The sequence below is a fragment of the Phyllostomus hastatus genome, unplaced genomic scaffold (assembly GCF_019186645.2).
Source record: "Phyllostomus hastatus isolate PE091 unplaced genomic scaffold, TTU_PhHast_1.1 phas_scaffold_755, whole genome shotgun sequence".
Taxonomy (NCBI): Eukaryota; Metazoa; Chordata; class Mammalia; order Chiroptera; family Phyllostomidae; genus Phyllostomus; species Phyllostomus hastatus.
Window position 1 is genome coordinate 4,462,226 of NW_025334039.1, and position 27,859 is coordinate 4,490,084.

Consider the following 27,859-nt stretch of genomic DNA (forward strand, 5'->3'; position numbering starts at 1 on the left):
AAGGAGGTTAGGGAGAATAGAATCAAGAAAATGCCTCCAGCAGGAGGCAGTATTTGACTTAAACCTTTAAGAAGAGAAGGAATTTGGTCCTGCAGAGTTTGTGACAAGTGACAGATGACGAGCTTTTCTAGGAAGTGTGATCCAGGAAGGAATTGGCAAGTGCTGAGGTTAGTGCGAAACAGCAGTGACAAATGCTAGATTGCCGGTGGCTATGGATTGCAAGCCAGGCTAAGGAACTCTGCTTGAGAAAAGCACTCAGCTACAGCATGTCTGAACGTTTCTTCCAGAAGGTGAAGGAAAAAGATATCTATCATCCATCTATCTATCTATCTATCTATCTATCTATCTATCTATCTATCTACCTATGTATCTATCTATCCATCCATCCATCTATCTACCTATCTATGGATGCTGGGAACCAGCTCTGTGCCAGGCCCTTTGCCAAGTGCTTTATACACATTTCTCTCATTAAATCCTGCAATCAGTCTATGAGATAGATAGCAGGATCCCTAGACAGTGAAGGTGCCCCCTTAAATTTCGTAGCTTCACGCACACTGGCATGCTTGTTGCCTTCTCAGGAAGGTGTTATGAGACATGACTTGAACTGTCAGCTTGACCATGAAGGCAGATCCCTATGTGCCTCAGATTTGTAACTGGTAGAAGGTCCCACAGCCAGTAAGTGCCTGGAACACGCCTCCATCCCCACCCCCACCCCCACCCCACCCGCATCACCACCCCTATCACCTCCAGGCACCAGCCCGGAAACTGGTCTGAGTCCCAGTGGCTCCGGGCAGCTGGCGCACGCCCCGCCCAATCTCACTGGATTGGCCTCCGAGCCCTGCCAGCTGGGGAGGAAGGGCAGTGGCTTGCGTTGACTATCCACAGCCAGCGCGACCACCCGACCTCCCGCGGCTCGGAAGCTGCAGGCCGCGTCAGGGCTGAGCCGTTTGCCTGCCTCCCAAGCCTCCACGCCGCCACGCCGCCCGTGCGAGTGCTCCTTTCCAGAATGTTGCTACGGAGCAGCCAGGCGCTCCGGCGTTTCTCCACGGGCCGGGTGAGTCCGGCTCTGGCCAGCGTCCCAGCTCTCACCCCGGGTAGCTACCAGACCCCTGGACTAGAGCTCCGGGCCGCAAGGCTGGGGGTGAGCAGCGATGGATGCTTAGAGAGCTAAAAGCCAAGACAACGTTTTTATAACTGGGAGACCGCAGACGATGGTCTGGGAAGGGCCCTAGATGGGGCTTGGCAAGCGCGCCATTGTCTTCGGTGGGGAAGGGGACAGGGATGCGTCTTTTGAACATCTAAGGTCTGGCTGGGGTTTACGGGTGGGATCAGTCACTTGGCGAGGAGGTACAGTGGGCTTCCTTTGTTTTTCGTTTCAATCGTGGCACCCCTAGCTACGAACTGGAAACAATGTACGGGACCGAGACCACCTCCCGGAGGAGAGTACTATCAAGTCAGCCGGGTCCTCCCCGGCGCCTGAGAGGCGTGATGAGCGCTCCCCACTGACTTGCAGGACCCATTCAGATAGTGCCACTTAGCGCTGGTGTCTGCAAGCTCATTATTCCTGAACCGCTGGCAGCAAGATTTCTGGGATTCCTAGATGCTGCTAGGAGTAGCCACTCTGGAACGTTCTTAAACTGTAGCGAAAGACCCGCGCCCTGGCCCTGCCTGGGGCCTTGAAATTGCATCAGCTCCTCCAGAAATGGAATGAGAGCGGACACGTCACATGTGGCGCTGCCTTCAGCATTTTGGAGGCCTCAGGGGAGATACCTCCCTGTATCTAAGCGGACTACAAACAGTTTAGGGAAGAAAAAAACACGCACCCCATTTACAGTATCGCTTGATTGGGAAGTTAGGTTTGCTGTGTTACGAAAGAATTTGTTTTGTATTGGCCTTTTCTGCCCAAACCACAATTGCATGTGTACACATTTAAATGAAAAAAAAAAAAAAGGAAAGAAAAACCAAACCCCAACTTGGAGGCTGGGAGAAGTCTTGAGTTGCACCAAGAACGGATCCAAAGCAGCATAAGTGGGAAAGCTTTCACCCCACAGGAAACCCGAAAACAATGAGAGTTCGCTTCACCCCATGTAGTCCGTCGTTGTTTGGGGAGAATTCGTCTTTTTAAAAATGAGGAAAAAGAGACCTGCTCTGGCAGGGCTTCTGCTTGCTCTCCTCCGAGGAGCACAGGACTCCTCCTCAGCTTCCTCCTGCCACGTGGCACGTGGGAGTCGGGGTTGGATGTAAAGAGAGCAAGGGGCTCGCGCCAGCCTGTTCTATGGGCCTTCTCTGTCAACACGTTCCACTGAGTTGTCTTTTTCTGTACAGCAGATGAGAGTCGTGAAGAGTGAAAAGATTACAATAGTGGGGTTTACGTAAGATTTGACTAGTGAAAGGTGAACACCCCAGGTGGCAAATAGCATAAACGAAACCATGTGTGTAGGGAAGCCCCGGGCATGGTGAAGGGTCAGAGGCCTGGGTGTGACTACACCCCGGAACGCACGTGGAAGGACCATGGCGCGTGGCTGGGCAGAAGGCAGGTTCTTCAGTGGCCAAAAGGAGGACATGGAATAAGTGAAAACTTTGGTGTTTTTTGCTCCATAGAAAGCAGGGATCCATCCTTTGGACTGTGTTCTCTTAGAATTGTTCACAATCAAACATGGCTGGTGAGAACGTAAAATGTTACAGCCATTTTGGAAAACTGGCAGTTTTTTTAAATAAAGTTAAACATAAACGTATTTTATGACCCAGCAGTTGCACTTTTAGGTATTTACCCATGAAAACTTTTATTCACACAAAAACCTATTTATGCATGTTTATGCATGTTTAAGAGGATTTGTTCATAGTCACCAAAAACTTGAAATACCTTCAATGTCCCTCAGGTGGTAACAGGGTAAGCAAACCGTGGTGTGTCCATCCACCGATGGAGCCCTCCCGGGAAAACGGAGAAGAAATGTGGACTACTAATACATACAACAGGGATGGAACTCCAATACGTATGCTAAGTGAGAAGACAGACTCAAAGGGCTGCCTATTGTATGATTCCATTTATCTGACACTTGGGAACAAGTAAAACAGTGATAGGCAAAAGATCAGTGATTGTCAAGGGCTGGAGGTGGGGGAAGGATTTGACTACAAAGGGGCATGCATAAAGGGCTTTTAGGGATGATACATCAGTTTTTTTATCTTGATTGTGATGGTGGTTACATAATGGTGTGTTTGTCTGAACTGATAGAACTGTACACTTAAAAGGGCATATACTGTATGTAAATTTTACTGTCATCTTGAAAAAAAGAAAAAATCACACAGTGCTTTTTTAGGGGGTATTAAAGCAGAATAAAAAAATCTCTCAGAACGGAGCAAAATCCAAGGAGAAAATTAATTATAACATTTCCTGACAGAATTGATTTTTCCATTCTCTGTTTTAAAGAAATGGACTTAGAAATAGTTAATGAGCTCAGCTTAGTGATATGGCTGGATCTTTAAAACTAGTAAAACTATATAGAAATAAAATGCTTTGTCGGTGACTATTTATTCACTGTCTTGCCTGGCTCAGTGCTTCTTAATGTCCCCTATGGTGGGGGTTATTTAACCCTTGTATTTAATTGGCACTCTGTTACGTTGCTTCCTCTGCCACTGTCTGGGATAAGTTTGTGAGCCCAGGCTGTGGGTTCATAGCCTGGTTCTAGGACTAGAAGTTACCCTATGAATCAGTTCAAGAGGTTGGACCCTTCTCTGCCTTTTGGAACAAGTACTGGCTTTATACTCCAGCTCCAGCAACCACTTCCTTAACTTATTTCCTTATTGCCTGACCACTGCTTTGGTTTCTATTCTTTTTTTTAGAACCTCTAAATTTAACCTTGAACCATATTAAATGATGTATTATATATTGAGTACTCTGTCTAATCTTTAGGAAATAATAATAGCACTTAGTATATACCAGGCATGTGTTATAAATGCTTTACATATATACTCATTTAATCTTTACAACATTTCAATGAGCTAGGTACTATTATTATGTCCACCTTACAGTTAAGGAAACTAAGGCACAGAGACATAACTTTTTCAGAGTCTCACAGCTAAAAAGAATAAAACAAGGAGACTTCCGACCAAGATGGAGGCGTAGATAGACACACTGTGCCTCCTCGCAAAACGAAAAGAAGGACAACAACAATTTAAAAACAAAAAACAACCAGAACTGATAGAAAATCAAACTGTATGGAAGTCTGACAACCAAGGAGTTAAAGAAGAAACATTCACCCAAACCCACAGCCAGGTGGAGAGGACTCGAGGCAAGGAGGCAGCTGGTGGACCCAGCGAGGCTGTGGATAGTGGACTGAGGCGTGCAAGGCTGCAGCCGGCTGGCAAGGTAGCAGCTGGCAGACCCATAGAGGTGGCGGATTGCAGACTGGGCGGTCCCACATTCTCGCAGATAAACCAGGAGAAATACCTGGGGAGCAGGATGGACTGCGAAACCTAGGGTCCCAGCACGGGAAAATAAAGCCTCAAACCACTGATTGAAAATACCCGTGAGGGTTGAGGTGCCGGGAGAGACTCCCAGCCTCACAGGAGAGTTCGTTGGAGAGACCCTGAGGGTCCTAGAATGTACACAAGCCCACCCACTCGGGAATCAGCACCAGAAAGGCCCAATTTGACTGTGGGAAGTAGGGGAAGTGACTGAAATCCAGCAGAGAGTAGAACAAGCACCATTGTTCCCTCTCGGACCCCTGCCCCACAACACAGCGACATGGGTTGCCCCACCCTGGTGAACAACTAAAGCTCCGCCCCTCACTACTTAACAAGTGTGTCAAGACAAAAAAAAAATGGCCCAAACAAAAGAACAGATCAAAGTTCCAGAAGAAATAAAACTAAGAGATGAAGAGATAGCCAACCTATCAGATGCATGGTTCAAAGCACTGGTAATCAGGATGCTCACAGATTTGGCTGAATTTGGTGACAAATTAGATGAAAAAATGAAGGCTATGCCAAGTGAAATAAAGGGAAATGTCCAGGGAACCACTAGTGTTGGGAAGGAAACAGGGACTCAAATCAACAGTGTGGACCAGAAAAAAGAAAGAAACAACCAATCAGAAAAGAACAAAGAAACAAGAATTCAAAAAAATGAGGAAAGGCTTAGGAACCTCCAGAACATCTTGAAATGTTCCAACATCTGAATTATAGGGGTACCAGAAGGGGAAGAGGAAGAGCAGTAAATTGAAAACTTACTGGAACAAATAATGAAGGAGAACTTTCCCAATCTGGCAAAGGAAATAGACTTCCAGGAAGTCCAGGAAGCTCAGAGAGTCCCAAAGAAGTTGGACCCAAGGAAACACACCAAGGCACATCATAATCACATTACCCAAGATTAAAATGAAGGAGAGAATCCAAGAAGCAGCAAGAGAAAAGGAGACAGTTACCTACAAATGAGCTACCATAAGACTAAGCTGATTTCCCAAAAGAGACCTTACAAGAAAGAAGGGGCTAGAAAGAAGTATTCCAAGTCATGAAGGGCAAGGACCTCCATCCAAGATTGCTCTATCCAGCAAAGCTTTCATTTAGAATGGAAGGGCAGATAAAGTGCTTCTCAGATAAGGTCAAGTTAAAGGAGTTCATCATCACCAAACCCTTATTATATGAAATGTTAAAGGGATTTATCTAAGGAAAAAAAGATAAAAAACATGAACAGTAAAATAACAACAAACTCACAATCATTAACCACACCTAAAACAAAAACAAAAGCAAACTAAGCAAACAACTAGAACAGGAACAGAACCACAGAAATGGAGATCACCTGGAGGGTTATCAGCAGGGGAGTGGGAGAGGGAGACAGGGGGAAAAGGTACAGAAAATAAGTAGCATAGATGGTAGGTACAAAATAGACGGAGGATAAGAATAGTGTAGGAAATGTAGAAGCCAAAGAATTTATATGTATGACACATGGACATGAACTAAAGGGGGGGAATGTGGGTGGGAGGGGGTATGCAGGGTGGAGGGGAGTGAAGGGGAGAAATGGGACAACTGTAATAGCATAATCAATAAAATATATTTAAAAAAAAGAATAAAACAAGAAATAAATAGTCCTTGCTTTCAGGGAGATCAGATCAGTGAGACAAATGGTTAAGCTGTATTTAGGTAAAGAATGACACCATACCCCAGTAAGGCAATACAAATGGAAAATAAAATATTAAAAGACACTCAACCAAACTAGTAGTCAGGGAAATGCAAATTAGAACAAGATACAATTTTTCATTCATCAGGTTGGCAAAAATCAGAGTTTGACAATATTGTGTGTTGACAGGGATAAGAAAACAGTTCTGCAAATACTCTAGAAGCCAGTTAAATACTATCCATTAAAATTTACATTTGAAAATGAGGTGCAATTTCACTTGTAGATATCTAACTGAGAAAACGGTCCCATGTGGGCATGGGAAGCATGTACAAGTATGTCCGTTGCCATGGTATCTGTAACAATGACATATTAAAAGCCAAACTGTCCCTCAATGGGGAAATGAGCAAATAAATGGAGACAGCGACATGATGGAGTACTGTGCAGAAATACACAGAATGAATTGTGTATAGTGACAAGGAAAGTGAAGGGACATTACACATAATATAATTTCATTTGTATCATTTTGAAAGACACAAAATACTATTTGATGTGTATATTTCCACAGATGTAAATGCTAAGGAAGGTCTGTAGGATGCACACCAAACTGTACAATAGTTGTTTCCTCTGTGACGGGGTGACGGGACCTGGATTGGGAGTGGTGGTCGTGGGGGATTCTGGTCTTACCTGTGATCATCACTTTGTATTAAAGAAAATTATGTGTATGTGTTATATGTGTAATTAAACTTAATTTTCAAATTCTGTGCAATTAGAATACCACAGGTAATTGCTATGACTGAATTCTTGCCTCTCCAGCAGGGACTAGAGTCCAGCTCTGGACTGGAGTCTGCCTCTCTCTGCGCTCAAAGTCTTGGAAGTGGTCTCCGTCACTAGTCCCACCCACGTGCTCCTGCCATTCTGCAGGTGTCGGCCATCCCCACCTGGCCTTGCTTGCTAATGGTCCCTGTGTTGCTATCCCTCTTAGAAAAATCGTTTACCCTTTTTAGGAAGCAAAAAGGAAAAAATGTTGGCCAGATAGCCAAGAAGATCCTCATTCATATGTTCATTATATGATTATGCAATAAGAAAATCAAGTTTGACATTTATGGTGGTATCTTGAATCTTGTTTGAATCTTGCAAATTCACCTCTATGTAAAGTATAATTTGTTGCTTCTGACTGCTAGTATAAAAGTTGGTCATAAGGTAACAAGGGCTTCTACACTGTTCCAAACTACATCTTGTGGAGGTGAGTTATTAGGTCAACTTTTATATTCGTTTATCTGCTCAATTCTCAAACACAAGGTAGGTGCCCATTGGAAGCTAATTCCTTCCGCCTGTGAGTGTCTGTTAACATAGAAATAAGACTGTACCACTTTCCTGCTTAAAGTAGTTCGATGGATATCATTGTCTTCACAATAAGGCCCAAATTATTTGACATAGACAAAGCCCTTCATAATAGGTCTCTTGCCTCTCCCTAGAGCGTAAATTGTTGTCATTCCCCGCCTTCCCATACTGAATCCGCTTTGTTCACTCATTCCTTTGTAAATGCTGTTCCTTCTGCCTGGAGCTCCCCCAGCACCTCCCCAGACCCCACCCTTCTCTTGGCCAACTCCCAAGATGAGTCATTTATGATTCAGCTAAGGAGTTTTCTTTGGGTGCCTTCCCGTTTGGGCCCCAGAACTGTGATACCAGTAGGCCCTTTACTTGTGTGTCTTCCCTATGAACTGATGAACTTCTGGAGGCAGGGATCACATCTCCTTTTGTACCTTTAGTGCAAGGGTCCCAAAGAAAAATGCCAGCAGAGGCCAAACAGGTAAGGCCAATGAAGGCCTTGAGCTGGATGGAGTGGAGACCATGCCCCGAGCAGAGGGCACCCACCGCTCAGCTCCAGCTCACTGTTGCTGTGCAGAACGTAGACCAGGGTTGACAATCCTCCTTTTAAGGAGGAATCAGAAATTCAGCCTGCTAATGGGAATCCTCCTTATTCTTTTACACACGCTCTGTGGGGCCAAAACAAAAACAAAACAAAAAAACCCACACTCACCTGAAATGCAACCTCCACCCTGCACGGTGCTCCAAACACAGCAAATGCTCAAAACATGCCTGTTGAACACATTCATCTCATGCAGTGTCGGGCCTGGCCTGGGTCCCATGTGCTCAGTGTTCCAGTCAGTGTTAGGCATGTCTCTGTCTCAGGAAAACTTACTCTCTTTTATTTATTTATTTTTGTGTGTGTGGAAAGATCCTTCACGTGATACTCAGTTCTCACAATTCTTCATGTAGCTAGCTTTGGCCTCATGGTTTACACCCTGCTCACATGGTTCTAGTAGGGTAGCATGTACTTCACAGAGGGTTTTAGATTGGGGCAAACTCTTAACATGGTGCCTTGAAGTTTTCTACAAAAGACTATGGTTTTTTTAAGTTATTATTATTTTATTTTTTATCCTTGGAGCATAATCAGAGTTGAAGAATTCCACCAGAGTTTGGATAACCTGGGAATATAATTGCTTATTTAAAAACAAAAGCTCTGTTCCCTGCAAAAGCCTCTTCTCATGCAGAAGGTTATCTCCTGGGAACCCAGGGGTACTAGCCTGTCACCTAATATTTCCACCCCTTCTAACTCCCCAGGGCAGAATCTTTTCTTGTGGTGGGCAGACACACAGCCTCCACAAAGCAGAGATTCTCAGACCCTGTGTGCCTATGAGTCGACAGAGAGCTTGTTTAAATGCAGCTTCCTGGGCCTGAACATCTGACTCCCGTAGATCAGGGTGGGGCCCAGGAATCCACATTGTTGAAAAATTATTTTTTTATCCTAACCCCAGGATATGCTTATTGATTTTAGAGAGAGGGAAAGGGATGGAGAAAGAGGAGAGAAACATCAATGTGAGAAAGCAACCTCAGTTGGTTGCCTTCCGTTTGTGCTTCGACCTGGGACCAAACCCACAACCTAGGCATGTGCCCTGTGCGGGAATTAAACCTGCAACCTTTTGGTTTGCAGGATGATGCCCAACCAATTGAGCCACACCAGCCAGGGCAGGAATCCACATTTTTAACCTGCCTTTCCAGCAGATTCTCCGACACTGGCAGTCTTCAGATAATACTTGGAGAAAAAAGACCAAGGTGAAATACCTCAGTCATGCTAACTCATTATTGACACACTTAAAATCTGAAAATTTCTCCTGTTAGAAACTCATGTTGGTAACTTCAGCTGTAGCACTAAACTCAGAACATGTTTTCAAGAATGTAGTGTTTCCAAAGACAGACACTGTTTCCCACAACGCTGACTTTCTGGAGGGGTGCTGAATCTGCATTTGAACTCCAGCTAATTGGATGACAGCTGACATTTGAGTCAGCTCAGCCTCTTGGCTCCTGTGTTTTAACAGAAGTATTGTAGCTATCTCAAAATATCTGGCATTGGTAGGCGGTAAAGCCAAATTTTGTAAGATAGCCAACATGTAAATTCTATGTCAAGCCACAGCATTAATTATAGGATTTGAAGACCGAATGTGTACAGAACATTCATATTTTTTGATGAGAAGAAATAAAATAGTCACGCTTTCTGTAGGCAAATTGTACTGTTGTTAGAGTTAATGGGTTTGCTTGTGAGTATCTGTTATACGTTGGAGGTCTCTAGGCTCTTTGGGGGTAGAAACTCTGCTGGCTCTGGGAAAGGATTTTTAAACTAAAACCTTAATTGTATAATTATCAGCTCAATTACAGCGAACGTGTGAACCATGTACTTTTAAGTTCATGCCTAAGAAGGGATGCTATCCACACCCTCAATAAAGTGGGAAATGAGAAAGTTACGTTTCTTCATAATCCCATGTTCACCGTGAGGGTTTACTGATTTAGAATCCCATTGTTGAGGAGGAAAAAAGTCTGCATCCGGACCCCGTGGAAACACATTCCAACCCGGAGGAGTAAAAGGCGAAAAGAGCTCTGGGAGCCAGGGTTGGTCTGTTGCCACAGGGGAGAGCCTGGGAAGGCATGACCCTCTGGTTAGCGCCTTCTCTCCGCTCACAGTCCTGCTTCTCGCCCGCTCACCTGATGGCTTTCACTGCCTGCCAGTGAGCTCTGTGGAAAGGCCGCATTTGGGGAGAATTTACAGAAGGCGTAATAATTGCGTAAAGACAGTCCTTAAAGACCTTAACCCCTTTAGTACCACTCTGATCTCTGTGGTGTTTATATTTCTTGATAATCACTGTAATTTTGTGCATCAGCATTAATCTTCTAAGAAAGAGATGGAAGAGGTGGGCGATGAGAGCTCATTTTCATTATTTTATTATGTTAAAGGATGTACATGAGCTTCGGAGTCAGACAGACCCAGGCTCAATCCCAGCTGTCCTCCTTTCTGCCAGCACGGCCTTGGGGCCATACGTGACATTTCTAAGCCTTGGTTTCTTCATTAATAAAATGGTATGAAATGGGAAGGTAATAACAGGACAGTTGTGTGGATCAAATTAAATAAAATAATGTACAGGCCTCAATTTCTTATCTGAAGTGTGTGGGGCCAAATGTGTTTTAGGGTTTAGAAATATTCACATTTAGTTAGTATGGTACATAGATAGTTCGTTGCATACACTTCACAGCAGGGGCTGCGACAGTATCTGTAACCAAATACATTAATTTTTCTGCAGCAAAATATGCATATTCATATAATCTTTATAAATATTATAAAGACTACACATAGCATTATGTCAGCTCAAGTCATGTTTAAAGCCAAATTAGTTTGTGCAAACTTACAAGAAACCTGTAAGGACTATAAAGAATGTTTCATTAGATCCATCTGTGTCTTGAGGCCAAATGAGTTGGATCCACTTGCCAAGGATTTTGGAACTCTGGGCTTGGTGTAGTCTGGGTTCAGTGTATGTCAGTAAAAATTCATTTTAGATCTTTGAGCTTTTGGTCACCCTCAGGTCATCCTGAGTGATTGATAAAAGAATGCGTATTATCCACATGTCTTCTCTTCATGCTAACATCTGTCATCGTTAAATTATTTCACAGGTTTATTTCAAAAACAAGCTGAAGTTGGCCCTGATTGGTCAGAGCCTCTTTGGACAAGAAGTCTACAGCCACCTCTGCAAAGAGGGCCATCGCGTGGTGGGGGTGTTCACAGTTCCAGACAAGGACGGAAAGGCCGACCCCCTGGGTGAGTGTATCCTGGAACAACTGGATCAAAGACTCCAAACCAGCCTTCTGACTCTTCAGCCTGGAGTCCAGCTCAGACCGCTTATTCCTCATGAGCATTTCTGTCCTTCCACTTGCTTGCCACCAGTCCTGAAGACCCAGATTGCATGCCTCCCTTCTGGGCTCTGCTCCACCCACAGGACCTATCGAAGGCCTTGCCAGGCCAAGTCAATTGGCATGGTCAACAGAGAGTCAGAAATTCTCCTTCTCTGTGGGCTCCAAGATGAAGGGGCAGGTCCCTGTTGTATTAAGAGTTGCTCCATTTGTCTCCATGGGACTCCTCAGGTCCATCAGAGGAATTTCTGGACACGTGCTTTTCCTCAGTTATACTCGTGACTTTTCAAAGAGTAATAATATCTAATGCAGAGGTGCCAATAGGAATAAAGGGGAGGCCACACCCAACCATAGATATTGGTGTGGGGCATAAAAGAATGCATTTATCTCAGGACAAATTATAGCCGGGGCTGCTTGGTGATTAAGGTAGACAGAGAAGACAGCCATCCTTAGAGCAAACCTGCAATGTGACTCTGATTTGCATGTTGTATAGTTATGTCAAGAAAGGGTGCAAGACACAGAGATGAAAACAGTCTACAAATTAGAGACGTCGGGAATAGGATTAGTGTCTAAAAATCTTGGCTTATGACTTGGATCTCCATGAATCACTGGTATGATGCAACACACTGGTAGGAGAACAGTGTAACCATAACCCTAAAATCTTACTTTTTTTCGGGGGAAGAAGCACCTCTGGAGTATATCCTAATTCTTGTTACTGCCTTTAAAAATATCATATTTTAATATAATTTTTCAAGAGTCAAGCTTAGAAAAAGTTGGCCCAACAGCCCATATGCCCATGGAGTCAATGAATAGTGATGAGTGGATGAAGAGAAGGAAAGGGAACCAAAAAAAATGTAGGTTAAAAAGCCTAACATGCTTACGGATGGAAAATAAATATGGTCCATCTTTTAGGGAATGGAGTTAGTAAAAATGGCATTTTATTATGGAAAAATGCGCTTGTGCTGTCTGCACTTGGAAGGGCAGTTCTGTGCCACACAGAGGTGGGATGGAGTCATCCCCTGTAGAAGGGATGTTTTCCCGGGGGTGGGGGGTGGAGGGAGCCTCGGATCTGCTCCCGTCTGGCCGAACCCCTGCAGGGAGCACGTGTTCTTCAGCCTTGGTCTCTCTCCTCCCGTAACTCCTCTGATGGGTGAACTCGGGAGGAGGAACTAGACAGGCTCAGCTCAGCCCCTGTCTCCCTTTACCCTTTGGATGGACCTGCCTGTTTGGCGGGGAGAGTACCTTCTTGTTTACAGTTCACCCTGTGATGGAAGGAACTCCCCTTCAATCACGAGGAAATAGGAATGAGAATAAACGTGAGGTTTTCCAACTGTGCCAGAGGCTGAATATACTTAATTTGGGTGGTGCTGTATTGGCACCTGGCTTCACATCTAAAAAACACGAAAATATTCTTTAAATGGCTGGATCAGTAATAGGGGTACACGTTTGGACCAATGGAAAAAAAGCTTCAGTTAAAATCTCAATAGGTTATCTACCCACACATGTTTGAGTTCAAATGTGATACTTTAAATATAGAGATAAAAATCGTATTAGAAAAATGAATGGTTGATACGGACCCTGGCTTGTGCGGTCCGCGGTGTTACGGGTGAGACGAGACAAATTCACACGGACTACCGAGTCCTGTGGAGGAAAAGGGATGGTGCGGCCACTCTCTCAAGGGGAGAGCGCCCAACTCTTGCCTTGACAAGCTTTTATTGCTTTTCTGGGTACATTACATGATGGTCCTCATTTACTATGCACAGGTTAGCTTTAGGGGTTACCTTTTATAGAAAACAAAGGAAAGAATGCTGCTAATTACTTCAAAGGGGAGGATGTTGCAGACCAAGGGCAAAAGTGGTTGAACCAGTCACACTCCATACTTGGGAGGTTTAGCACAGACTTTAGGAAGTTGCAGTAAGCCCTTGCTGCCTCAATTCAGGGTGAGGGAGTTTTAGTAAAAGCAAGTCTCAAAGCGGCCTAGGTACAATGCAGGCCTGATTCCCCACAGGAAAACCTCTCCGTGGGCGTGGGTCCTGTGCATCAGACCTTGCTTTCCATTGGCCTTTCCAAGTGGGAGTTGGGCCCACGCCACGCAGAATGGTCTCCTATAAATGGTTCCTGGTAAAATTGTAGCAGATCAAATCCTGGTCAGAATCTAACTTGTTCTTCACCATGTTTTATTTGTAACTGTTTCACAGAGCTATAAAATTACAATGTGTAAATCCATAGCAATATAAAAACAATGGCTAAAATTCTTTTTAATGAAAACAATCTTCTCTTTCATGCTCAGCTTTGGCTGCAGAGAAAAATGGCACTCCTGTGTTCAAGTTCCCTCGATGGAGAGTCAAGGGCAAGACCATAAAGGAGGTGGCAGAGGCCTACCAATCCGTGGGCGCCGAGCTCAACGTGCTTCCTTTCTGCACGCAGTTCATCCCCATGGATGTCATTGACCACCCAAAGCACGGCTCCATCATCTATCACCCGTCCATCCTCCCCAGGCACAGAGGGGCCTCCGCTATCAACTGGTGAGATTTTTTTTTTCAATAACAGAGAAGATGGGCCTGTTTCTCTTGCCTGTAATCTTTCTGTGTGGTACCTAGGTGATCAGGAAACTAGGTGTGCTTGAGCAGTTGTGAGGTCCTGCATGATTGCTACTGCATGACCTCCCCTGAGAGTTAGAGGTTCTGAATAGGACAAAATAGCATTTCCCAAGAATAGTCTGTAACTAGGTTGTAAGAATTGATTGTAACTAGGTATTCAGCAAACAAAGGTTCTATGGTCAGACAACCTTGATTTATGCTGGATTTCTTTTTTTTTTAAGATTTTATTTATTTATTTTTAGAGAGGGAAGAGAGGGAGAAAGAGAGAAAGAGAGAAACATCAATGTGTGGTTGCTGGGAGCCATGGCCTGCAACCCAGGCATGTGCCCTGACTGGGAATTGAACCTGTGACACTTTGGTTTGCAGCCTACGCTCAATCCACTGAGCTATGCCAGCCAGGGCTATGCTGGATTTTTTTACTACAGGACTTATTACATCTTTTAATATGTACTTTAATATTAGCATCAGAATCTCCAGAAAGAAATGAGTACACCGTTCCCAAACTTATTCTATTATAGACCTTTTTTTTTGCCATGGAAGATCTCAAGGACATTTCAGGAAATGCTGAGTTACCTGAAATTCTCTTCTTTGTTGTCTGTCTTCCCCCATTCAGCTTTAAGCTTCTGTATTTCCCAGTAGCAAGAACAATGCCCAGGACACTCTAGGTACCCGGTACCATAGGTGTGCTGTGCTGTGGGTTGAGGTGGGCCTTCCCCACCTTCTTTACCTTCTGTCCTTCACCTGCACATCTCCCAGATAGTGCCCAGTGTCAGGTTATTGAACAGGCAGAACATCTACACTTAGTTTTCAGTGTGAAGAACATTTCATTGAATTTAAAATCTGATTACATAAACTGATTTCATTTTCTCTTTAAATAGTACTGTAGGGCATATCTTTGTCCTTACACTTGTATTTCTTTCATTTTACATTGATTCTACATGCAGAATCATTGAGTCAAAGTGTATGGATGTTTTCAAGGATCTTGATAACAATGCCAATTAATTTCTGAAAAGTGTGATTCATTGGTTGATTGATTTAGGTCTAACTGATTAATTGCTCAGAGAAGTAAAATGATTTAGATCATGAGCATGGCTGATCTACCACTTCATGCTTTGTGCATATCAACCTGCTCTGTGATATGTTTCGATATGTATTTGTCCACATGTCCAGCTTATTGTATGTATTATAAGCTCCCACATGGCCAGCATTTTCTTTTAGGTTAAGTTTTATAGAGCCCAAAATACAAACAGTTAAAATAATTAACCACCTTTTACTACAATTTATGCAGCCAATCTAGAGCTACTTCTAACTCTAAATGATGCTTATACCTGAACTACATACCTTAAATTAACAATCAGTTCTCCTCTTCACGTTACAGTGAGCACCCTCAGTTCTATCTTCCAATACCTTATTTTGCCTAATAGAGGGTCAAGTCCCATGTAACATTTTGGATACAGGTGGGTGAAATTACTTGAACTCCGACATCAGGCCATCAGTGAGTGGCAGGGATGATGGGCTCCAATGCCTTTTTGGGTAGACAATACGTCATTAGTGTGTGTTAACAAGACCGCAGATACATAGATGCATAGAATAGCAGCACCATTAAATATGGCTTTTATGAGTGCTGACATCTCCTGGCTATACTATTAATTTCTCACAGTAGCTTCATTCACCATCAACTCTCCATCATTACTACCTTGTACTTGATCACTAATTCCTCGTTTTATGATACAGTGAACCAACATTTTAAGGTGAAACTCTTTTTTTCTTTGCAGGACTCTGATTATGGGAGATAAGAAAGCTGGGTTTTCTGTGTTCTGGGCTGATGACGGTTTAGACACTGGACCCATCCTCCTTCAGCGGTCGTGTGATGTCGGACCCAATGACACAGTGGATGCACTTTATAATCGATTTCTTTTTCCCGAGGGAATCAAGGCCATGGTCAGTATATGCATGCCCTCAAGAAGGATTTAGTAAACCTTTCAAGTTTTGAAGATGTTTTTCTTTTATTGAAAATTTGCTCATCTGAATTTTTTACTAAAAATACAAATCAGACCAACCAAATCCGATTTTATATTTACCAGTAGGATGGTATACTTAGGGTGGAAATCTGAACTTTACAATGTCTCGTCTGTGAAGCTGACTGGATCTTCCAGAGTAATGATCAGATGGATAACCAGCCATCAAACCGCTTCCATTGTTTTCCCACATCCTTGAATCTCTAACCCCATTTATAGCGACTAATTGTGAACAAGTGTAGAGGATCTTAAGAAGCTTTGCTATGTATCAATGATTTGGACTTCCTCCAGAAGTATTTGAAATCAGTCGGTGTAACGAGGTGAAATCTGGCACTGCTCTGTTTGTTCAGAGGTGCTCTGGGTAGAAAGCTCCGAGCATGTACGCCACACAGTAAAACTGTGTTAGCCTGGAGAAGTATTGAAAGGCAATGTTACTGTCACTGAGTGCTTCCCAGAGTTCACTATGGCAGAAGTGGCAACACAGAGAGGGACAGTGGCAGCATGTGAAGCAGCAGCCTTTGGTTTCGGAGGGAGGAGAGCGATGTTTTGTTTGTCCTGCTCAATGATTTAATAGGCAGGTCAGCTTAGCCTCTTTAGCCTTGGTTTCCTTGCCTATAAAATATAGATAATACCACCCGATTGACAGCTGTGAAACTTAAATGGCATTTGTGTAAAGCACCCGGCACATAGTAGGTGCTCAGAAATGATAGTTATGATCAAAATAGTATTATGTGTGTTCAATGGCATTTGCTCAAACTTGGTTCCTGTACCTCAGCCCAGATGATATCACAGCTAGAAGCAGGTAGGATGGATGAGCTGTAAGCTTGTCCTTGCTCCCGGGTAGCTCTGTTCATGTGCTCTTGGGAAGGGTGGTCAGCAGCTGGGTGCTCAGAGAGGAACCTGAGAAGTTGAGCTCGCATAGGCCTCCCACTGAAGGAGAGAGGCCCTCAACTCAAGGCAAACATGAATACGGCACAGAAGAGAATAAAGCACACATCCCAGAGGCGATCAGACCCGTGGGTAGATACTAACTTGTTAACATTTCAGGTGTCCTGAGCTAGAAAGCAACTTGAATTGCTTACATATAACAATGTGTCGTTGACTACACTCACCATGATGAGCAGAGATAACCCATAATGACTTATCTTACAATTATATTCTTGAAATTTCCACGGACTCACCAAGGGGAGGTTGACATTTGTTTCAACAAGGAAGCACACACAGGCTTGATATCGGCAGTAGACAGACTTGGGTGCAGGTCTTTCTTCTGACACCTACAAGCTGTCTCTGCGATCTTGAGCTAGTTGCTTACCTTGTCTAATCCTCAATTTCCTCACCTGTGAGACAGAGATAATAATATCTATCTTGCAGGATTGGTGTGATGTTGCAAGGGATATTTCACCTGAAGTAGCTACCACACTGCCTGGCACGTAGATGGATCTGAAGAAATGGTAGTTGGTTATCATCACAGTCTGACTCTCCGGACGGATTTATATGTAGTAATTCTGTAGAGTGGAAACTCCAGTTAAATGGATCTTGCCATTGTTGCCCATTGGGCTGTAACACAGGTGACATTTCTGGTTCTAGGTGGAAGCTGTTCAACTCATAGCCGATGGAAAAGCTCCTCGGATTCCCCAGCCGGAAGAAGGGGCAACATATGAAGGTATCCAGAAAAAGGAAAATGCCGAGGTATTTATACAGACTCAATAACACAGTTCAAAATTCATGGCTCTCCACCTTTGAGGGGTTCCCAATGTTCCGTATTCTGGCCCAAAGGTAGATCTCCAAACCAGCTGGCCCCACCCCACCCACTTGTCCTGATGGAGAGAAATGTTTCCATTGCCTTTGACGCTGTCAGCATTAGGAGGTTCAGTGTGTGCTTTGTGTTTTCCTAGATTTCTTGGGATCAGTCTGCTGAAGTTTTACATAACTGGATCCGAGGCCATGACAAAGTCCCTGGAGCTTGGACAGAGATAAATGGACAGGTGTGTTCTAAGGACCTTGTTTTTTTCCATGTTACCACTGTAAGAGGTATTACACATAAATCTAGCTTTCCTGTGGTCTTCCCTTGGTCATGAGGAGGGTCTGTGATTCTAGGCACATGTGACCTGTTACGAGGAAACACCCCTTTCTTTACTCAGCCACAGAGAGCATTCGGTGGGTCTGCGTATCCATCCTCTCGGTTCCAACCATGCCCTGCCTACCTCTGACGTGGCACTTTATACATTGTGTCTCTTTATTTATCTACCCCTCCTCCTCGACTAAACCATGAATCTTTTTTTTTTAAGATTTTATTTATTTATTTTTAGAGAGGGAAGGGAGGGAGAAAGAGAGAGAGAAACATCAATGTGTGGTTGCTGGGGGCCGTGGCCTGCAACCCAGGCATGTGCCCTGACTGGGAATCGAACCTGCAATGCTTTGGTTTGCAGCCCGCACTCAATCCACTGAGCTACGGCCAGCCAGGGCTAAACCATGAATCTTTTAGGGGTAAAGGCTTCCACTTGTCCTGATGATCTCAGCACTTCGGCAGGGTTCTTAGTGCTGACGTGCCAATGAGGTGCCCACAGGAGGTACCCATAAGACTATGTGGGATCAGTGAGGACCAAGGGAGGAGGTTTAGTGTAGTGGTCAAGAGTGTGGGGTCTGAAGCCAGAATGCTTCTGGTAAAATTCTGACTCTGCCACTATTTGCTGTGTAACCTGGGGCAGGTCACTTAACCATCGGGTGCCTCGTGTCCTCATTATAAAATGGAGCTAATAATAGCGCCTCCTTTACAGGTCATGGGTCATGTGACCATTTAATGAGTTAGCATACATCAATTCATGTAAGTGCTCGGTCCCTGCCGTAAGCATTCAGTGGGTGTTAACTATCACAGTGCTAAAAAAATGAGAGCGGACAGTCATGGAATTACATGGAATTACTGATGACAACAAATCAGTTGGTGTCGAGTTCTCTTGGTTGCAGTCTAGATCCAGTCCTGTTTTCATGACCTGACTGGCGAAGCACCCTGAACTTCCCATCAATACTCCCACTGTGTTGGAATAGTCTGTGTCTGACTCTGCACCTGCCCTCACTGACCACCACACCACCAGTACGGCCACTCCCCTCAAAACCCCACCTTCAGCCTGCAGTATCTGTGGGAGCTTCTTATGCGCCTTTGTATCAATGTGAATAAACTAGAAACATATACTCGAGTTGCCTGGATGTTGGGCATTTGGTGGTTCTTCAGTCACACAGCTGCAGACCATCTCTTGCTCTGTGCCCTTTCTGCAGATGTTTGATTCAGTCCCTCATATTGGGGGGTCTTGGTTTTATCATAAACAATCATCCCAGCTCTTTTGGAGCAAGTGCAGCCTGTACATCCCATTCAGAGATGTAACTTCCTCAATTCACGCTTGGGTTTGCTCTCTCTATTAGAGGGTCACGTTCTACGGCTCATCACTACTGTGTAGCTCTGTGCCGCCCGGCGAACCACTGGAAATTAAAGGTGCCAAGAAGCCTGGTGTTGTTACCAAAAACGGACTTGTTCTTTTTGGTAACGATGGAAAAGCAGTGAGTATTCCATATGGTTGCCTACCAAATACCTTTTTGGGGTTTCCTTCCTAACCCAAGCTATTAAGGGACTATCTTTCACAAGGTAACCTGGCTTTGCAGTGGGATGTGGGAGGCTCAAGATATCTGTGCCCCATTTTTCTCTGGGGATGAGCTGGCTCCATGTGCCTGGATGAGAACAAGGCTCCCCGGGATGGGCCCTAAGGACCTGCACCGCCTGCTTTGCGTACAGTAGGAAGAGCTTGGGATGTAATCAGGAAACAGGATGTGAATCCCTGCTCTGCCACGTACTGGTTGTGGGCAGGATGCTTCTCCCCTTTGGGTCTCAGTTTTCCCAGTTATAAAGCAGAGAGAGCAATCCCATCCATCTGCCTTCCCACTGCCGGAGTCCAGGAGCATCCAAAGAGACAGGCGTGGTCCTCCTTAGATGCACCGTGCCTTTGCCTCTCAGGCAGGGGCCCACCCACACCCCCGTGCTTGGGAGTGAGGGCTCTGGCGGGCTCTGGGCAGCTCCCCTGGGGAGAGAGCAAAAGGGAATTTGCCACATTACAGACACTCTCTGCTAGTGTGCAGGACAGGTCAGTTATTAAGCTTGTAGGCTCCAGAGTCCAGCTAGTTCTGGGTTTGTAACCCCAGCTCTGTTACTTATTAGCTGTGCGGCATTGGGCAAATTTCTTAAACTCATTAACCTCATTTCCCCATCAGTAGAATGGGTATAATAGTGGCACTTGCCTCCGTCAGGATTTATGGCATTAAATGAGATGCTTCAGCACATACATAGTTAGCACTGTGCAAGCTAGCGTGAGCGTTCAGAGGATGGCAGTGGTGGTAGTTATAGTGGGTTTTAGTTCAAACACCTACATCACATGTCCGTTCTTCAGGGGCTTATTGTCCATTTTGAGATGTATCTACACAGATCTACACAGATTTAACTGTCTGTCTTCTTTCTGCTGCCATTATTTTATTTTAAGTTTTTCTTTAAGATTTTATTTATTTACTTTTCAAGAGAGGGAAAGGGAGGGAGAGAAATATCAGTGGGTGAGAGATGCATGGATCAGTTGCCTTTCACGTTCCCCAATCTGGAGACCTGGCCCACAACCCAGGCACATGCCCTGACTGGGAATCGAACCAGTAACCTTTTGGTTCACAGGCCAGGGCTCAATCTGCTGAGCCACACCAGCCAGGGCTCTGCCGCCATTATTAAAATACTGTTTCAGTCCTTTTACACATAATGGCAAGTGGTCCTCATCCATATGTTTGCATTTGCCAAATAATCTACTCCTTATATACCATGTATAGATGACTTCTTCTCCCACCATCTTCACTTTTGAACTATCCAAATACTCAATTCTTCTCCTTATTTTGTTGCTATCTTGTAGCTGATGGTGAGAAATCTGCAGTTTGAGGATGGAAGAATGATCCCTGCCTCTCAGTACTTTTCAGCGGGCGAGACATCGGTGGTAGAACTCACAGCCGAAGAGGTGAAGGTGGCAGAGACCATCAAGGTGAGCATGTGATGTCCTTGCTATCTCTCTTCCCTTGAAAAGCTGCAGCATTTTTATACCTGGTACCATCAGTACTCGAAGTAGTGGAGATGGAATTGTATTTCCTTTTTCTTGTATTAGCTACAATAAGAACCCATCCCCCACATTTGTACGTAGATATATTTTTTACCCGCATAAATAACCCAAGGCAGTTTTAGGTCAGCATGGGGATTCGGGGTAAAGCTGGAACATGAGGATTAGGGGTGGAGTCCTTCAGGGACTCGGGCTCTGCTATCTTCAAGGTCACCCTGGGGGTCACCTCCATTCCAGACAGCCAAGAAGGGCAAAGAGCACAGAGAACTGTGTGAGGGAAGTTTTCCAAGGGCCCAGACTGGAAAGCAGGTCACTCCCACTCATATTCATTAGCTAGATGACAGGGGGGTTTTTTGTATGTTTGTTTGTTTGTTTGTTTTTAGAATTTATTTATTTATTTCTAGAGAGAGGGGAAGGGAGAGAGAAAGAGAGGAAAAGAAACAGCAAAATGAGAAAGAAACATCAATCAGTTGTTTCTCATGCACTTTCCAACCTGGAACTGAACCTGCAGCCCAGGCATGTGCCTTGACCGGGAATTGAACTGGCAACCTTTGGCTTTGTGGGATGGTGACCAACCAACTGATCCACACAGGTTGAGGCTGGATAACAGTCTTATGGCTGCATCTAGCTTGAGGAGATGCTGAGAAATGTAGTCAAGCCATGTGTCCAAAACGAAGAAGAAATAGGTTTGGTGAGGAGCTAGCTGGTCTCTGCCAGGGTTCTACATGGGACATCCCCTGCTGACAGTTACCTGTTTCTCGCAGGTCATCTGGGCTGGAATCTTAAGCAACGTCCCTGTTATTGAAGACTCAACAGACTTCTTTAAATCTGGAGCAAGCTCAATGGATGTGGTCAGGTAGAACCCCCACCCCATTCACTCACGCCCCTCCACTGGGGATTCTGACGGTGACTTTGAAAATGAAATCTAAATCCTTTATTCCGAATGTTATTACTTTATCCTACCTGTCTACTGTATTTCTCTTTATCTTTTTTGGTCTGTTTGTTTCCGTGGTCAAACACACATATTTGTTCCTTCCGCTTTGTTGCTTACCAGGAGTTGTTTTCATGTCTCCTATATTCTCAGAAAAGCACCCCTTCTAATTGTTTGTTTCCCTTAAAAATTTGTCTCCCTATTTCTTAGCTGATTTTCCTCCAGTATGACATTGGAATTGGGATGTTCCAGTCAGGAATTTCCTACATAGTCTGATCCAGAAGGATCCCTGACCTTGATTACACTTCCCACCAAAACCTTCTTTTCTTGTTCCCCCAAAGTGCCCAGTAAGATACATCTAGAATGAGGAATGTCAGGCTACTGGTGAGAACAAGAATCAATCCTGCAGTCAGAACTTCTCTACAGAGGTTTACAGGAAGTAGAAAGGGCTAGAATCCTAGAAAGCCCTTCATGGCGTGAAGAGTGAACCAGAATCCTAATCATGGACAGTGTTGCACAGGTGACTTTTTCTTTGACACTCTGGCCATTCACTAAGTAAACAAAGCAAAGAATGTTACTCCTCTTGTCCCTGGCTGATGTGGCTCAGTGGACTGAGTGCCAGCCTGCAAACCAAAGGGTCACCAGTTTGATTCCCAGTCAGGGCACATGCCTTAGTTGCTGGTCAGGTCCCCAGTGAGGGGTACATGAAAGGCAACCACACATTGATGTTTCTCTCCCATCTCCTCTCTCTAAAAATAAATAAATAAAATCTTTTAAAAAATTTTTTAAAAAGGATGTTACTCCTTTTGACATAATCCTTCATTCCAGAAAGTGAGTGTTCTTGACAAATATTCTATTTATTCTCTCATTTATTTAACAAAATCTATTGAACACTTACTGCGTACCAGGAACAGTGTTCCGCACTGGGGATACGGTCCGCAGCACCAAGGCCCCCTCATTTATGAAGCTTTTTTTACTTCAGGAAACAAAAACAATCATCTCAAGAGCAAATATCATTAGCAAAAGTCAAGAGTTTTGGTTCCTCTAAAAAAGATAAGTACAATAAATTTTAAAAGACTTTCGGTTCCTCAAATCACAGATTTCTCAGCTGTGACTCATGACTGCCCAGAAACTTCTACCTTGCTCAACCAGAGATTTCAATATCGTACTCTTTGTCAGTACTGTTTGTTCACTAGCAAGCTGCTCGTCCATTCTTCCTCGTGCAGGAACCATCCATTTCCCGTTCGAGCACCTGACTTATCCTAACATCCTACCTTACACTACCAAGGTACCTCATCTCTTTTAGGGAATGAAGGACCAAACCACTGTGGCAGGCTTTCTTTACTGCATCTAGTACCCCGATGCTATTCAAGCAACATCGAGTAACAGCTTTAATTCTAAAAATTAGCAGTGAAAAAAATCGAAGGATTAAAAAAGACTTAAAAAATTCTATTGACCTGTGGTTCTAATTAGCATCTACATTAGCCATGTAATACAAACAAATGTTTGTGTGTCTTACACATGATGTAGAGAAAACATTCTAAAGTGTGACTTGTATTTTTCATAATCTTTACAGTTAGGAAATTTCCTCTTTTTTTCTTTCATTTGAACTGATTTTATTAGACCCTATTATCTTGCTTCCATGGCAAGTGATTTAAAATGTTTTTGCCTTGATATCTTTTCTTTCTAGGCATGTAGAAAGTTAAAAAAAAATGCCACTGTCCTTCCAGACTGCTTTTTAATCTTTTCCCCCAGTCTTATCAATTTCTCTGGTTATCATAGAAGACCTCATAGGATGTAAATAAGCAAGTGACATAAGTCTTACTTCAAAGCAACTTGACAAATATAATACTTTAAAAAATGTAAGTAACGTGAGCTGGTTCTCATCTTCAGGCTGGTTGAAGAGATCAGACAGAAATGTGGTGGGCTGCAGTTACAGAACGAAGATGTCTATATGGCCACCAGGTTTGCAGACTTCATCCAGAAAGTCGTGAGGAAACTGAGAGGAGAAGATCAGGAAGCAGAGCTAGTGGTGGATTACGTAAGTCTATGGTGTTTACATGTGAATCATTTAAATCAGGGGTCCCCAGCCCCCAGGCCACCCGGCAGGAGGTGAGCAGGCGGAGCTTCAACTGCATTGGCTGCTCCCCGTCTCCGTAGTCACCTGAGCTCCACCTCCTGTCAGATGAGCGATGACACTAGATTCTCACAGGACCACAAACCCTACTGTGACCCAGGCATGTGAGGGATCTAGGTTGCATGCTCCTTATGAGAGTCCGATGCCTGATGACCCAGGTGGGGCTGAGACAGCGATGCTAGTGCTGGGGAGCGGCTGCGAATACAGATCATCACCCCCAATGGGACCACCTAGTTGCAGAGAAACAAGCTCCTGGCTCCCAGTGATTCTGAATTATGATGAGTTGTATAACCATTTCACTGTAATGATAATAGAAACAAAGTATACAATGAATGCAATGCAGTTGAGTCATCCTGATACCATCCCTGCCCTCCCCCTTTCCCCCTGGTCTGTGGAAATACTGTCTCCCATGAAACCAGTCCCTAGTGCCAAAAAGGGTGGGGACTGCTGATTTAAATCCCTATACTATCAATGAATGCTATGTCTTTTATGCACTTGCTTTTACACTTACAACTTTTTAAAAATAACAGTTGTGTAGCCCTGGCTGATGTGACTCAGTGGATTGAGTGCAGACCTATGAACCAAAGGGTCGCAGGTTCGATTCACAGTCAGGGCACATGCCTGGGTTGCAGGCCAGGCCCCCCAGTAGGGGTCACATGAGAGGCAACCACACATTGATGTTTTCCTCTCTCTTTCCCTTCCCCTCTCTCTAAAAATAAATATATAAAATCTTTTAAAAAAATAGCAGTTGTGTTGAGGTGTAATTCAGATAGCATAAAATTCACCTTTTTACAATGTAGAATTCAGTGTTTTTTAGTATATTCAGAGTTATGCAACTATCACCACTATCTGACTACAGAAACTTTTCATCACCCCCAAACGAAATCCTGCATCTATTGGCAATTATTGTCTGCTCTCCTCCCCTGGCCTCTGGCCCCTGAAAACTACTAATTCGCTTCCTGTGTCTGTGTTTGCCTATCTAGATGTTTCATATGAATGGAATTATACAATATGTGGCCTTTTGCCTCTGGCTTCTTTCACTTAGCGTAATGTGTTCCAAGTTCATCTGTGTTGTACAGGATACTATCACTTCATTCCTTTTTCTGGCCAAATAATATTCCATTGTGTGAATACACTATATTTTGTTTATCCATTCCTCGGTTCATGTACATTTGATTTTTTTTCTACATTTTGGCTATTATAAATAGTATGGCTATGAAGATGCATGTGTAAGGTTTTTATGTGACCCTATTCCCCCAATTCTCATGGGTATATATTCAGAAGTGGAGTTAATGAGTCATATGTTTCACACATAGCTCCACGTTTGACTTTCTGAGGGACTACCAAACTCTTTTCCAATGAAGCGACATCATTTTACAAACCCACTGGTAGTGTAGGAAGATTCGGTTCTCCAGGTCCTCGCCAGTATTGGCTACTGTCTTTTCTGTTACAGCTGCCGGTGTGAGTATTTCATTATGTTTTTCACTTCCATTGCCCTAATGATTCGCGATGAGTGTCTTTTTCATGTACTTATTGGCCATTTGTGTATCTTCTTTGAGGAAATGTCTATTCAAATATTTGGCCCATTTTTAAATTGAGATATTTGTCTTTTTAATTTTTGAGCTGAAAGAGACCTTTGTATATTTTGGATACTAGACCCTCTCAGATATATGACTTGTAAATAATTGTTTCCATTTCATGGGCATTCTTTTTATGTTTTTGATAGTGCCCTTTGATACACACAAGTTTTAAAATTTAATTAAGTCTAATTTATCTGCTTCTAGATGTCTTGTCTTATACCTTTTTTGTTTCTCCAATCTGCCTTTACTGATTTCTTTTGTGTTACGTGGACAGTGTCTAGTATACCAGTCTAATCCCTTATTGTTACTTTTACTGTGTATTTTTGGTTATTTTCTGAGTGGCTGCCTTGAGGATTACAATGAACATTTCTGCTGAAGACATTTTAATTCAGATTAATACCGATTTAATACCAATAGTATGAAAAAGCTTTGCTATAATATAGCTCTGCTCCCTACCCCTTCGTCTCTGCTATTACTGGCATACAAATACATCTTTATATAAGCTCACCAGCATAGTTTTATAATTATTGCTTTATGCAGTTGTCTTTTACATTTATACTGACTTTTGGGTTTACCTTCATCAGGGTTCATTTCTTCTTCATGTAGATTTAAGTTACTGTCTGGTGTCCTATCATTTCAGCCTGAAGGACACCTTGTAGTACTTTTCGAAGGGCAGTATACTAGCAATCAATTCTCAGTTTTTGTTAATTTGGGAATGACTTGATTTCTTTGTTTTTGGAGGATATTTTTGCTGTAAATTACATTTTTGGTTGACAGTCTTTTTCTTTCAGCTCTTTGAATATGCCATCTAATTGCCTTCTGACCCCCACAGTTTCTAGAACTAAGTCACCTGTTCATTTTATTGAGGATTTCTTTTATGTGATAAGTTCCTTCTCTCTTTCCATTTTCAAGATTATTTTTTGACCACTTTATTATGATGCATCAAGAATAGATCTCTTTGAGTTTATACTACTTGGACTTGTTGAGTTTCTCAAATGTGCATATTATTGTTTTCCATCAAATCTGGGATACTTTCAGCCATTATTTCCTCAGATATTTTTTCTGCCCCTTTTACCCCCTCCTCTCCTTCTGGGACTCCCATGCATGTGTTGGGACATTTTTATGGTGTCCCATGGGCCTCTGAGGCTCTGTTCATTTTTCTTTATTCTTTTTCCTTTCTGTTTCTCAGACTGGATATCTCTTTTGACCTATTGTCTAGTTTTATTTTCTTTTTTGTAATTTTTATTTATTGATATGAGAGAGAGAAAGAGAGAGATCAATTTGTAGTTCTACTTACACATGCATTCATTGGTTGCTTCTTCTCTGTGCCCTGACCAGGGATCGAACCTGCAGCCTTGGCATGTTGGGACAACATTCTAACCAGCTGGGCTACCCAGCCAGTGCCTATTATCTAGTTTTCTAATTCTTTCTTCTGCTGGCTTGACTCTACTGTTGAGCCCCTCTAGTGAATTTTTAAATTTCAGTTATTGCAATTTTCAACTCCAGAATTTCTATTTGGTTCTTTAAAAAAGAATCTTAGCTCTTTATTGATAGTCTTTATTTGGTGAGACATCACTCATTAATCTTCCTTCAATTTTTTAAAATATAGTTTCCTTTAGTACTTTGAACATATTTCTAGAAGCTTATTTAAAATTTTGTCTAATGAATTCAATATTTCATGTTCTACAAGGCTGGTTTCCATTGACTATCTCCCTGCCACCTCTGCCATGTACAGGCCTTTCTTTCCTGTTTCTGGACATCTTATCATCTTTTGTGGAAAACCAGCCATTTTAAATAAGAGTGGTAGCTCGGGAAATTAGCTCCCTCCCCCCCGAACCCTGACACACACATCTTCACAGAGATTGTTGTTGTTGCTGGTGGTTGTTGTTGCTGCTTTTTCAGTGTTTTGTAATTTTCTTGGGCTGATTCTGTAAAGCCTGTAGTCTGTTGCTTGTCACCACTGAAGTCTCTGCTCAGTTAACTTCATAATCAGCTAATGATTGGACATAGATTTCTTTAAATTTCCTTAACCAGTAAGTCTTCAAGCCTCAACTGAGGGACTCTGTGTGTAAGAGTATAGCTTTAAAGCTCCAGCAGGCAGTTTATAGCTCTACCTTAGT

At 43.3% G+C, this 27,859-nt stretch overlaps 1 protein-coding gene across 1 annotated transcript in view; it reads left to right on the forward strand.

Moving 5' to 3' along the window:
* Positions 1–855: 855 nt before the first annotated feature.
* ALDH1L2 (aldehyde dehydrogenase 1 family member L2) overlaps positions 856–27,859 on the forward strand; it is a 49,571-nt gene continuing 22,567 nt past the window's right edge. Inside the window, exons 1-10 of the mRNA XM_045826611.1 lie at positions 856–1,054; positions 11,108–11,252; positions 13,635–13,869; positions 15,720–15,885; positions 17,550–17,651; positions 17,858–17,947; positions 19,380–19,514; positions 20,894–21,019; positions 21,856–21,947; positions 23,916–24,063. Coding sequence (XP_045682567.1) covers positions 1,007–1,054; positions 11,108–11,252; positions 13,635–13,869; positions 15,720–15,885; positions 17,550–17,651; positions 17,858–17,947; positions 19,380–19,514; positions 20,894–21,019; positions 21,856–21,947; positions 23,916–24,063 — 1,287 coding nt within the window. The 5' untranslated portion in view covers positions 856–1,006. The remainder of the gene's footprint in view (positions 1,055–11,107; positions 11,253–13,634; positions 13,870–15,719; positions 15,886–17,549; positions 17,652–17,857; positions 17,948–19,379; positions 19,515–20,893; positions 21,020–21,855; positions 21,948–23,915; positions 24,064–27,859) is intronic.